This window comes from Astyanax mexicanus, chromosome 4, assembly GCF_023375975.1.
Source record: "Astyanax mexicanus isolate ESR-SI-001 chromosome 4, AstMex3_surface, whole genome shotgun sequence".
Classification (NCBI taxonomy): Eukaryota; Metazoa; Chordata; class Actinopteri; order Characiformes; family Acestrorhamphidae; genus Astyanax; species Astyanax mexicanus.
Window position 1 is genome coordinate 22515109 of NC_064411.1, and position 13444 is coordinate 22528552.

General features: G+C 35.9%; 3 protein-coding genes across 8 annotated transcripts in view; 2 read left to right on the forward strand and 1 right to left on the reverse strand.

Annotated features, from left to right (window-relative positions):
• Positions 1-13444, forward strand: part of LOC125801291 (zinc finger protein 239-like) — a 327337-nt gene that overhangs the window by 302916 nt on the left and 10977 nt on the right. The gene's annotated exons all lie outside the window — the stretch shown is intronic.
• Positions 1-13444, reverse strand: part of LOC125801117 (zinc finger protein 850-like) — a 527199-nt gene that overhangs the window by 240406 nt on the left and 273349 nt on the right. The window lies entirely within an intron of this gene.
• LOC125801170 (zinc finger protein 585A-like) overlaps positions 1-13444 on the forward strand; it is a 272387-nt gene that overhangs the window by 13612 nt on the left and 245331 nt on the right. Inside the window, exon 2 of the mRNA XM_049477438.1 lies at positions 5141-5770. Within this exon, the coding sequence (XP_049333395.1) occupies positions 5275-5770 (496 nt within the window). The 5' untranslated portion in view covers positions 5141-5274. The remainder of the gene's footprint in view (positions 1-5140; positions 5771-13444) is intronic.

The window sequence follows — 13444 nt, forward strand, 5'->3', positions numbered from 1 at the left end:
ACTTCCAAGACAACTAATAAGATGTGATGATATTTAAGGTGGAATTGAAAATTCAGGGAAAATGTTAATTCATTAGCTAGAGTGAGCGTAAAATGAGTAAAAACAAGATACATTTTGTTCAGATAGCTGGTTTACTGGTTAATGTAGCTGGTTCATTTATATAGAGTTGATGAAACTGTGGGTAACATTAGCTTCTGTAAAACTGCAGCAGGTCTTGGAGCTGCTGCTCTGAATCTGCTGGTGTAGAGCTTCTGCTGCTCTCTGGCTCTGCAGATGAAGTTGGGCTTCGACCCGATGCTGTGAGAGGCCACCGCATCCACTATATTGATTTCGTAAACAAATCAGTTAAGCCATAGACATAAATCTTTCAAAAGTTTCATATTTGTTTTTTATTTTTAAACGATTTTGATCCACATATACAAAAAAAAAAACGCCTTCAGTTCAGGAGTGCATAATCACTGTCAGCCTGAAGCTAATGTGGTGGAAAATAATGAACTGTTATCAGGGATAGTAAAAAATCAGGTTTGTGAAGCATTGATTTAGATTACTGTCTTTCATTTATCTGTGTGGAAACTTTTATAATTTAATTTTCTGTTTACGTCCTTTTAATTCAGAACAGAATTCTCAGTGAAATACTGAAAAACAAATGAAATTTTACATTTTAAAATCTAATAATTGACCACTATTGAGAAAACAGTAAATAATAAGCAAATCATATCGTGTGACACTGGCAGCCAGGTTGATTTCTAAAACTTTGAATATAGAAAGTGAAGAATAGAGATGTACAGCAAGTTAAAAAGTACAAATAAAGATATTTATAAGATAAAATGAGACACCTTTATTGTAAACGGAGTCAATATAGTACAGTATTAATAGTATGGATTAGTGAATTTCAGTCTAAAGTGAGATACTAAAGTAGTAGTCAAACATGGTATTCAGTAGTGGACAGCTGCAGAGTTATATATTTTGCAGCTGCAGCCTGCTGCCAGTCTACTGCAGAACGAGCTAAACTTCATATTATAATGTGTGTAGCGGGCAGAGGTGTGGGGAAGGTTTTATTTAATATTTTCTAATGCTGCTGCCCCAAATATTCCTCTAGGTTAGGTGTAGAGGGAAGGACTTTTATTTAGCGGGCAGAGGTGTGGGGAAGGTTTTAATGAATATTTTCTAATGCTGCTGCCTCAAAGATTACTCTAGGTTAGGTGTAGAGGGGAGGACTTTTATTTTGACAGCCATCGATTGTCAGAGCGTTACCTCATGCTGCTTGTAGTCTCGCGGGACCAGCCCAAAGTAGCGCTTGGTCTCGTGGCGGCAGGTACAAGCTCCGGTCCATATCCATATTTTAAGCAGGTATGGCTTGGTGTTTTTAATATTATATTGTGGTAGTTTGAACTGCAGTGGATTTAATTGCTAGCTTTAGGTGGTGTACTGGGCATAAATATTAGTATCTATTAAAAGCTTAAGTTTACTCGTAATTTTCAGTTTATTAAAAGAAGATCTGTTTTATTTCAAAGTGAATGTGGGAGCACCAGGGGCCAGTTGTTCAAAAAATGTAATCCGGATCAAAATTATCCAGATTTGGTAATCACATTTTTTGCTATCCAGGATCAGGTGATCTGTCTTACTTTTAAGCCAGTTTTTCAAAGCAATATTGGATTGGATCAACCTGATCCAGAAACACAGGTTTCAGGATTACCTAATCCGGATTACCAGCTATGTAAAAAACAGCTAGAAGAACCAACAGGGGTTTCTGACTCCTTTTCTTGCAGTAACAAGATACTGCTTATTGCAAAACAATACGAGCAATCGAGCGTTCTGCAGAGACGCTTTGCATGACTTAACTATTTGCGAGTCGAACCACAGGGAGCATGCAACATAACACTTGCATGTATTGTCCTGCACAAGGTTGCTACCAGACGCAACTCTGGTGTTCTTTGCAATTGTTTGAAATTATTTTTGACAGATTCATATCTGATGAATGTTTCTTTGACATTAATATACAGTGATGAATGACAGTGACGTAGATGAAAAAAATCTATATATTATTTTTGTTTGTTATTGAAATCTTTTGGGGGGTCTATTTAATGGGGTCAATATTGTTTTTATTTTTACGTTACTATAGAAAAAGGCTTAATTGGTAGCCAATGTCTACTTTATCACTGTAACGGTTAAACAGGTCAAGTGCAAAATAGAAGTAAAAGAATATACACTAAATTGTACAAATGTATTTTTTTTTTACTTTAAAACTTTGATTTTAAAGTTTTACCACATTTTCTTCATGAAATCCACTTTGAAATCCTACCCCTTGTTGGGATCAGGGTAATCCTGTTTTTTTTTTATCAAAGTTATCCAAATCCTACTGAAAAGTTTTGAACAACAGAAACTGAAGGTTTGATCCATTTACAAACTAGGATTGGATTACGTGATCTGATCCGATTTCAGAATGCTTCTTTTCCTTTTGAACAACCCGTTTTTCAGATTTGATCCAATCCGATAACCAAAATCCGATCAGATTTCCTTTGAACAACTGGCCCCAGGAGTCAGCTGGGGGTGTGTAGCTGCTGAGTGGTGGGTAAAGTTTGTTTTACTTAATTACTCCATGTGACATAGGTAGCTAATTGTGTGTTCATGCTTTTATATAGTGTTTGCCTTGATGCTGAAGGTGCTGTGAAGGAGATTGAGTTCTGGCCTTCACATTTACTACTAATTAGTATGTATTATCTGAGTGGTTACTTATTTATGTAGTAAACAGTAGCTAACACAGTGAATAAGTGGAGTGGTACAGCCATTGATAGTAGCCACTGTTTTTCTTCCCTCTGTTTTTTAGTGTATTGGCTCTGCATTAATTAATTTTTAGAGTTTAAACTAAAATGAACTTAAGTTTTTAGTGATAAATATAGACTATTGACCCAGGGTTGCCCTAGTCCATCATACCATATTTATCTGGTGCCTTCCAGTATGGCTTCAACGTGTGCTTTAACCTTTTACTGCAGAAGCGCCCTCTAGCAGGCCTGTTCTGACTGTGTAAAGTAGAATGCTTAAGAGCGTCAAATATTCTAGACACACCGACCAACTAACCCACTCATATTCTTTAGTAACTACTTTTAACTACCTGCATGCAAATTTACAGCCATCTACATGAAACCAGTCGCCAGAAATCTCTTAACTGAAAACTGCCTGTTTTTTTACATTGTTTACATGGGAACACGCCTCCCCAAAAATAGCCTTAGAAAATATTATTAGTATGTAAAATAACATCAGATTACATTATAGAAAATTCACTTACTATCACAGCATCCACAATACAGCACTGAACTGCAGATAAAATATCCATAAAGTCCTTTATTGTCCTGCTCACTTCTCCTTACAAACATGAGTTTAGTTTCAGCGCAACCGCAATGTAATATTCTCAAGCTCCTAGCGACCACACAATGTATGTTTTCACGTAAAGTTGTACGTGAATACAAAGCTAAGGATGTCCTCTTCTAGATTCTGTGGTGTTTATTGTTCCACAAATCACTATTTTTCTTGAGTGATCATCATTTGCACCAGTGGCATATCCAAACAAATCAGGTCATAGCCTTTCTCCAGGGTCCTAAAAGTGATTGACACCTATTTCAACCAATAGTCCACCCCCAGACGAAAACACTGATATGTAATTTAACCTGATTGGTCTCCTAATGGCTGGTGGTGGGGCATACCAAACCGTCACCACGTGGTGAGCTGTCACAAAAAAAAAAAAAAAACACTCCAAACTGCAAAGCAAATATATTTTTGTAATTTCATCAAAAATATTAATATTAATTTGAGATGGACTTACATTAATTTATTTTATTACAAACAAACAAAAAAAATTAAACTCTTGTTGTATAGAGACAGATTTATCTCTGTATCAGATTAGGGGCGCTCTGGAGAGGTTTTGAAGCCTTTGGTGACTCCTGGTGGACACCTAATATAATGCAGTGTAGCTTCTCAGTGCATTCATTTAATTTTTCCAAATTTTGTAATCTGTAAGTCAAGACTCTACTGAATAAGGAACTGTAGATAATTTCACCACCAACATCACAAACATCCATACACACATTGTAAACTCCAAATATAACACGTTTTTGTTTATATATATATATATATATATATATATATATATATATATATATACATTTTCTTCTGCATTTGATGTTCTCAAATGGAACCTAAATAATTGAAATTAAAGTCTGGAAGTGAACTTTTGTTTAGTTCCAAGTGTCTACTTCCATGTAAGCCCTGAATGGTCTCTGTGTTGTATGTAAAACTTACAAAAAATTAGCATAAAATTGGATCTGCAGGGTTAACTTGGTTTATGAAAAGTAGTTGGTCCTTTTGGATTAGAGTTTCAACCCCTTATTGATAAATTTAATTTGCAGTGTCACAGTTTTTGTGTAAATCTTATTTTGAGTGTATTGTGGTTTGATTGTAGTGGTGTATTATTTTTATAGATTTTCTTTTATTTATTTTGGGGATTTTGTGTGCTAATTGGTGGGTTGAAAGTAAAATTAATAACAGGTTAAATTTACTTAAGTGTTACCAAGCGAGAGTACCTAAACTACTGGGACCAGTATTGTTATAGGCCCAGATTTTAATGCATGTGAAGTCTTATATCTAGGCATTTTATGGGTAACAGTGATTGTATGAGTGTCCTGAAAAAAAGTGTTTAGCATTTATTAATCTCTTCTTGTGGTAGATGTTTATAATCCACTATATATATATATATATATATATATATATATATATATATATATATATATATATATATATATATATATATATATATATTTATATATATATTTTAATTGAAGGTGATTTGTCCTGTTTAGTGTGTCTGACACAAAAAAACAATAAATGTGTTCTTAAACATCAGCCTCATTTCGTTCCTGTGTGCCTTATTACATTTCAATTAAGCAGGTTGTTAAGTCATCAAATAAGGTACCAGGGGTCACATGTGAATGGATTCCGAATGGGACAAAAGAATAGAAGCTTTTATGGTAATATAAAGGTGTCCCAATATTTTCTATATAGTGTAACTGATTTAGGTAGTTCTCTTCAGTCAATTGACCAGCTTTTATTTTAATACACTAAATTATTTCTTTTTTTTTCTTTTCAGAAATTAAAATATTATAGGATTTCTCCTGAAATCTATGAAAGAGGTGAAGCACAAGCCATCCTGAAGAATCTCCAGAACATGCAGAAATTGTTTGATACATTTAACAGACAGAGGAAACAGAGGAAAGTCCTGACATGGAGAAACATCAGCACTCTGTCAAGAGTTTTACTAAACAGAGTGATCTCAAAAAACACCAGCGCATTCACACAGGAGAGAAACCACATCACTGCTCAGACTGTGGGAAGAGTTTTACTCAACAGAGTACTCTCAAAAATCACCAGCGCATGCACACAGGAGAGAAACCGTATCACTGCTCAGACTGTGGGAAGAGTTTTATTCGAGAGGGTCATCTCAAAAGACACCAGCGCATTCACACAAGGGAGAAACCGTATCACTGCTTAGACTGTGGGAAGAGTTTTACTGAAAAGAGTAATCTCAGAAGACACCAGCGCATTCACACAGGAGAGAAACCATATTACTGCTCAGACTGTGGGAAGAGTTTTACTCAAAAGATTGAGCTCAAAAATCACCAGCGCATTCACACAGGAGAGAAACTGTATCACTGCTCAGAGTGCGGAAAGAGTTTTAATCAACAGAGTCATCTCAAAAATCACCAGCGCATTCACACAGGTGAGAAACCGTATTACTGCTCAGACTGTGGGAAGAATTTTACTGAACAGAGTACTCTCAAAATACACCAGCGCATTCACACAGGAGAGAAACCGTATCACTGCTCAGACTGTGGGAAGAGTTTTACTACACAGAGTAATCTCAAAAAACACCAACGCATTCACACAGGAGAGAAACCGTATTACTGCTCAGACTGTGGGAAGAGTTTTACTCAACAGAATCATCTCCAAAAACACAAGTGCATTCACACAGGAGAGAAAACTATCCCAAATTTGTTCCACGCCAATTAAAAGTGCAAATCCTAAATCTTTCGGACAGAACACCTTATCCTACACAAATGTATTACTTGTGTCACTTGGGACTCGTTCCACCAGAAACAAACATGAACTGAATTTAACAATGGATTTTACAGGTTCAGCCAAAACGAATTTTATCCAGGGATGATGTTTATTGAATTCCATGTTATGTTTTTTTGTATGTTTGATATTCCAGGACATTCTTTGTGAGACAGAGCTCAGTGTTTAGGGTAGTTATGGTAGGAGTTCAGTTCTGAAGAAGGGAAGGTCGTTCGAGTTCAAACGAGGGTACTGCCAGAGCTTGCTCCAGACATTAGATTAACTTAGTCTTTAACATTTAGATGTCATAGTTGTTGGGAGTAGAGTAGAATTCTTGCAACTAAACGATTTTTTGCTGGAACACCCACTACACCCACTTTACCTATTTTTGGTGGCATAATGTAATTTAATAACTTCCCCCACCTGAACACACACATACCACAAACCCCATCCAGGATGCACTGGAATTAGAATAAAAGCCTTTGATGAGTCTTTTCACAAATCAAACCTAAATTTCAAATGACATATTTGACTTTTTCATCTCTCCAGTCCTCTCAAGAGACCTAAATGCTAGTTGGGTAAACCTTGTACATATTCCTCCAGCAAACACTAATTCAGACAACCGTCAAACTTTGGACTTCTACGACCTATAATAGTCACCATCTGTGACTGTCTGCCAAATTAGGTGGACCAACAGTGCCATCACCAGGACGAAGACCCGACTGCAAATATAATATAATATAATATAATTCAACTTGCTAAAATCTACAGAAATGCAATCCACAAAGAGTTGGTTTGGCTTGGTTATTCCTGCAAAGCATTGAGAAATTAAATTAAATTAAATTAAATTAAATTAATTAATTAAATTAAATTGAGAAAATAAGATTCATTTAGCTATAAGAAATGTTCAAAGCTTTGGATTCCATTCCCAGCCTTGTAAGCTGAAATTCTGTGGTGTAAACTGATCTCTCTCACACACATCATAAATTCTGATCAACAGGCTATGAGCCAGGCGAAGAGAATTTCTCACAAAGAACAAATAAGAATATACATTAACTAAATAAAAATGTCTTTTACAAAATATTTACTAAATAATATGCCACTTCTAGTGTATGGGTATAGATGCTGTCCTGATTAAATTTTCATATACAGTCAAGTCTGAATCAACAAGGTTTAACTAGCATTTACTAATTTTGCCTTATTTGGTTATTAGTGGTTTATTATTTTATAGTGTTTGTATTATCTTTTCAATTATTTTATTGGGTTGAAATAGAAACATGACTCTTTGTTTTCTTTTTGACAAGGTACCATCCTTTGTTTCTAATTTCAGGATTATCTTGAATGTTACCAACCTATTTGTAGGAAAAACATATAATTTACATTTATTGTGATTCAATTCTAAGATTGTTTTCCTTGAATTTATCCTCATGAATTGGTACGCTGAATATTGTATTTTGATCCACTGTTTGATTAAGTTTTCTTTTGGTTTGGTCTATTAATTAAAAAAAATATGAAATCTCAGAAATTGCTCCAAAACCAATGAAAACACAGACACGTAGGTTGCTCCTCCCCCAAAGCCCACATAGCCAATTGTAGCCTTAAGGTCCAAACAGATTCAGTCAGAGAGTGACAGACAGAGTAGCGGTGGAGAATGGAAGTGGAGAGTGTCCAGGATTAGGGATGGATCAGTTCAGTTCAGTCTTGAGTGGTAGTTGAATTTGGAGTTTAGCTCCTTTAGTTTAGCTTAGCATTTTAGCTTCAGTTTAGCGATAGCTTAGTATTCTTATTGCAACTCATTTAACCTCCTTTAAGCATATTAATACTAGCTTTCTTAGTTAAGACAACTACAGCAGTTTTACGATCTATGAAGCCATGCATTATGCATACAAAGTTTCAGCTGAATAGAGACCGTCAGACTCAACCCAGAAGCCACCAGTCCGGAAGCGACCAGCAAGCCAGCTGAGAGTGAAGGGATTTTCTTGTGGGTTCTGAAGGGACTCCATGCTGACACCAGGAAGTCAAACCATCTTGCAGACAGACTCACGTGATTCTTTCTCAGGGTGAAGAAACGCTACAGACGGACGGCACCAATGCAGGCCCACTTTAACGTCTCAGAGTAAGGCAGAGCTGGCAAATTGTTTTGGTTTGGTTGAATTCATTATAAATCTCCCTTCAGTATAGACAACTCCATTTATGACATTTTAATGGATTATTAACTCATATCTGTGTGATTTAATAAAATTCTTTTTAAATTACAAAACCTTTCATTTCAGTGTGTTTTCTAGATAACTTGGTTATGAAAATGACCGGTAGAAGAAGACACGCCCCTTATATGTCATTAATTAATTGATTAATTAACTAAACTAACTAATTAACTAATTCAATTAATTTAACATCTTAATTAGAACCAGGTATTAAACTGCAGAGCTCACTACACTGAACAGATTTTAATTTAGTTACGCATTCTATACATGTAAGAATGCATGAAAACATTCTGCCAGATTTCTGAAGCTTTTTATAAAAGCACTTCATCAATATCTGCTTCTTGGCACAATCCAGTACCACACAATTATTTTGATGGCAGCGGGGGTCCCTTGAAAATAACCAAAGGTGCCTTCAACAAAGATCTTCACGGTATCTGATCTGAGATTCATCAGCGTATGGAATGCAGGGAAGTACACTGTATTCATGAACATAGTAAGAATGTATGTTTACCTTTTAGTTTAAAATAGATTTTCTAGGCCATATTATTTGTAGTTCTACTAACTGACACCAGGAAGTCAAACCATCTTGCAGACAGACTCACGTGATTCTTTCTCAGGGTGAAGAAACAGACGACCACGCTACAGACGGACGGCACCAATGCAGGCCCACTTTAACGTCTCAGAGTAAGGCAGAGCTGGCAAATGGTTTTGGTTTGGTTGAATCCATAAATCTCCCTGTAGTATAAATAACTCCTTTTCAGTTGCTTGGTTGTAAATAAGAACCGGCTTTGTAGACTTAAAATAACTTAGTTCATCCTTTAGAAATCCCCACTTAATAATTTTCATTAATCTGACAAGTCATTCCTTACTATACCGAGATTATAAAATGTTTTTCTTTTAATTCTCATTTATCTTCATACACTGTGATTTTATATCTAATAGCTACATTTATGACATTTTAATGGATTATTAACTCGTATCTGTGTGATTTAATAAAATTCTTTTTACATTACAAAACCTGTAATTTCAGTGTGTTTTCTGGATAACTTGGTTATGAAAATTACTGTTCCTGATAGAAGAAGACACGCCCCTGATATGTCATGTGTTATTAATTAATTGATTAATTAACTAATTAATTAATCTAATTCAATTAATTTAACATCTTAATTAGCACCAGGTAAACTGCTGAGTTCGCTACACTGAACAGATTTCAATTTAGTTTCGCATTCTATACATGTAAGAATGCATTAAAACATTCTGTCATTCTGCCAGATTTCTGAAGCTTGTTATAGACCATTTCAGATGAATATTCATGAGCGTAGGAAGTGACGTAGCTGTTCCTAGGACACTTCCATTTAGCGGTAAACTGCGTTCAAAACAGTGCACGTAACTTCTTAATTTAAACCTTATAAATGAATAAATAAATACATGCATAAATAATTGCATAGGTAAATATTTATATATTTATTAATTTATATGTACATTTATGTATTTATTTATATGTTCATTTATTTATTTCAACATTTATTGATTAATTTATTTCCACATAAGTATTAATTTATTATTTACCTATACAATTATTTATAAGTGTATTTTTTTAATTATATATTTATTTATTCATATATATGTGCATTTATTTATATATTTATATGTGCATTTATTTATTTATACTTCTGTCATTTTTAGTCCTCCATAATAAACACGCCTGCTTTCATTTTTTACACTGCTAACCTGCCATGCAGTTACAGTGTCGGCTCACAACTTTTCCCTCATTTTAAAATAGCGCCACCTGAAGCGTCAAAGGAACAGACATGCGCAGTAACTTTGCTGTTGTTTTCCCTCATTAAAACGGTCTATAAAAGCACTTCATCAATATCTGCTTCTTGGCACCCTCCAGTACCACACAATTTTTATGTTAGCGGGGGTCCTTTGAAAACACGTCCAAAGGTGCCTTCAACAAAGAGATCTTCACGGTATCTGATCTGAGATCAGCGTATGGATTGTAGGGAAGTACACTGTATACATGAACATGAAGAAACTCATGTAAGAATGTATGTTTACCTTTTAGTTTAAAATGGATTTTCTAGGCTATATTTATTGTAGTTCTACTGACAAGCTGGCACCACTGTGAAAATATTGGAGGACGCACATTGGAGTAACACTGCATATGTGGGTCATCTCAGAACTGATGTTGGCTTGAACTCCTGACTGGACATTCAAAAATGTCTGCATCTGGTTCCTTAGAGTCCAGTAATTCCATAGATTGAGCCATGACTGGACCCTCAAGATCAGAAAAGACCTCCTGCATCTGGGTGGGCAATGCTGACTCGATCTTGATTATGTAGGCTGACTGCACATTCTAAACTACTGGAACAGAGAACTGAGCTTGTATGTGTGGAGGAAATTGGGATACTGAGCTGCGGTGAGTATAACGTGAGTCGATCCAACCAGTCATTGTAATTACAAAATACATTTATTGGAAAAGACAAAGACATACATACATACAGGGTTAGGACATACAGTTTACAAGACAAATGATAGATGAGAGCATGATCTTGCTCTCATTTTCTTTACAACCATTTTTATACCACTTTCTAGGAGGGACAGACATTCTAGAAACATCCATACATGTTACAGTCATCTCTTATTTGTGCCTAGTCATAAAAATGTGACCAAAGGGTTGAGTTAATGTTCTAAAATTTAGGGTGTCATGTTCTCTTAGAAAGAAAGCGAAACTAAGATAAAGGGTAATGGCTGGAACAGATCATTAAAGGATATTAAAGGACACTGCAAATAGGGCATGTTCAAATCATACATTTAGTTTGAGCACAGTGTTAAATCTTCAACACAGTGTTTAATGAAATACATCATTTAAAATTGATTAATAGTCTCAATTTCCCTCACATATTGTTCTTGATTTATTTACCTTAATAAAAAAAAAATCATAATTTAAAAACTGTTTTTAATATTTTGTCTGAAAAACCCTCATTTCATATAATTGTAGGTTATATTAGACTGTGAATTTTGTTTAATATATGATAAATGGCTGGCTGACTTTATCAACACTACTTTAAACTATGAATATAAGTATATAAACGTGCTAGCTAGCTAATTAGCCTAAAATTTTGTTTTTGGCTAGCTGACTATCAAAGATACTGTAAACTATGGTAGCTATGGGTTAGCTAGCTAGGTTAAGTAGCTAATCCTGCGAGCCAATTAGCCTGAAAATGCACATCACTTAAAACCTTCCTGTTCACTAAATTAATATTTTTTAAATAAAAAAATCTAACCTTCACAAAGTGTGCATCTTTTCTGCACCTCCAAGATGGCTGGATCCAACTGCCCAGTCTTTTTTCATTTAGCAGATGACGCCTTTTGTCCGCCTCTAATTTAATTTGATTGGTTGTTTCTCTGAATCAGTCACTTTTCTTCTTGCCCTCAGAAAACTTTAGTGTAAGTAAAACTCCCATCTGCCCATTTCACAGCTTCTGCTGCTCGGACAAACACTCAAACACACCTCTGCTTCTTATTAGAAAGCCATTACAAAACCTTTTATTTGATTTCATTACTTTTATTATATTTATTTCACATCTAAATCTACATTTTTTGAAAAAAAAAATATTTTGTTTTTGCTTCTATATTGGACATTGTCTGATCCAAACAGCATAAAAGTACTTACACTATACTAAAATATTCTTATTTTTTACATTTCTTTTGGTCAATTTTGACTACACGTCAAATTAAAAGCCCCCAAAATAACCCACTCTCATTTTTTGGCAAGTCTGTGCCTGAAGAAGATTCAGTTTAGAACCATAACTTTGCAACAAAGGGGGGACAAACCTCTTAGCCAACCAATTTGGCCATTCAACATGGGGGTCCAAACAGGCATGAACTTCATCCCCATCATGGGAGGGGAAATACACCAACTCTTACTGCACCTGTAGGGAAGAAAAGCAAAAAAACAATACATTAAGAAAAAGTAAACACACTAAAATACACCACATGAAAAAAGCACAGAATACAAGAATGTTAGCACACTGATGAAACACTTATTTAATCTAATACGTGCACACCACCACCAGGAAAATGTGGCACTGCAGTCTAAGGCTAGGCCGGTCATCCCCGTGGGGTCCAACTCCAGATGGAGAATCAGAGCTATAAAGGCAGCAGCGGATACATTTCCAGAGGCAGTTATCTGAATCCCCTGATAATTTTTTCCAAAAGCCTCAAACTGGAGGAACAGGAAATACTGACAGGTCTTAAAAATCCTCCTCCTTTCACCCCAAAATCTCTCTCAGGTTCCTAACACAATTAGAAAAATCAGAAGAGCTGACAAATATGCATTTAAAAAACGTACCCTGGAACAATAGTGAAACCCCTAACCTCAATCTAGCGGAGCAGCAGTCCCTACTACAATTACGCTGTGATAACTCCATTATCATCAAACCCGCAGATAAAGGCAGCGCCACAGTAATTATGGATAGGGACGCCTATATAGAGGAAGCAAAAAGACAATTAAATCAGGAGGAATATTATAAAGAACTCCATGCACCTATTTTTCTAGAGACAGTTCCAGAGTTGCTACTGTGCACTCTCTCTGCTTTACTATCTGTGGCTTTCTCTGCACTGCTAGTGTGCACTCTCGCTGCTTAACTACAAGTGGCTTTCTCTGCACTGCTAGTGTGCACTCTCGTTGCTTTACTATCTGTGGCTTTCTCTGCGTTGCCACTGTGCATTCTCTCTGCTTTACTATCTGTGGCTTTTTCTGCACTGCTAGTGTGCACTCACATGCTTTACTATCTGTGGCTTTCTCTGCATTGCTACTGTGCACTCTCGCTGCTTAACTAAAAGTGGCTTTCTCTGCGCTGCTGTTGTGCACTTTCGCTGCTTTACTATCTTTGGCTCTCATTGCTTTACTATATGTGGCTTTCTCTGCTTTACTACCTGTGGCTTTCTCTGCATTGCCACTGTGCACTCTCTCTGCTTTATTGTCTTTGGCTCTTGCAGCTTTAATATCTGTGGCTTTCTCTGCGTTGCTACTGTGCACTCTCTCTGCTTTACTGTCTGTGGCTTTCTCTGCGATGCTAGTGTGCACTCTCTCTACTTTACTGTCTGTGGCTTTCTCTGCGATGCTA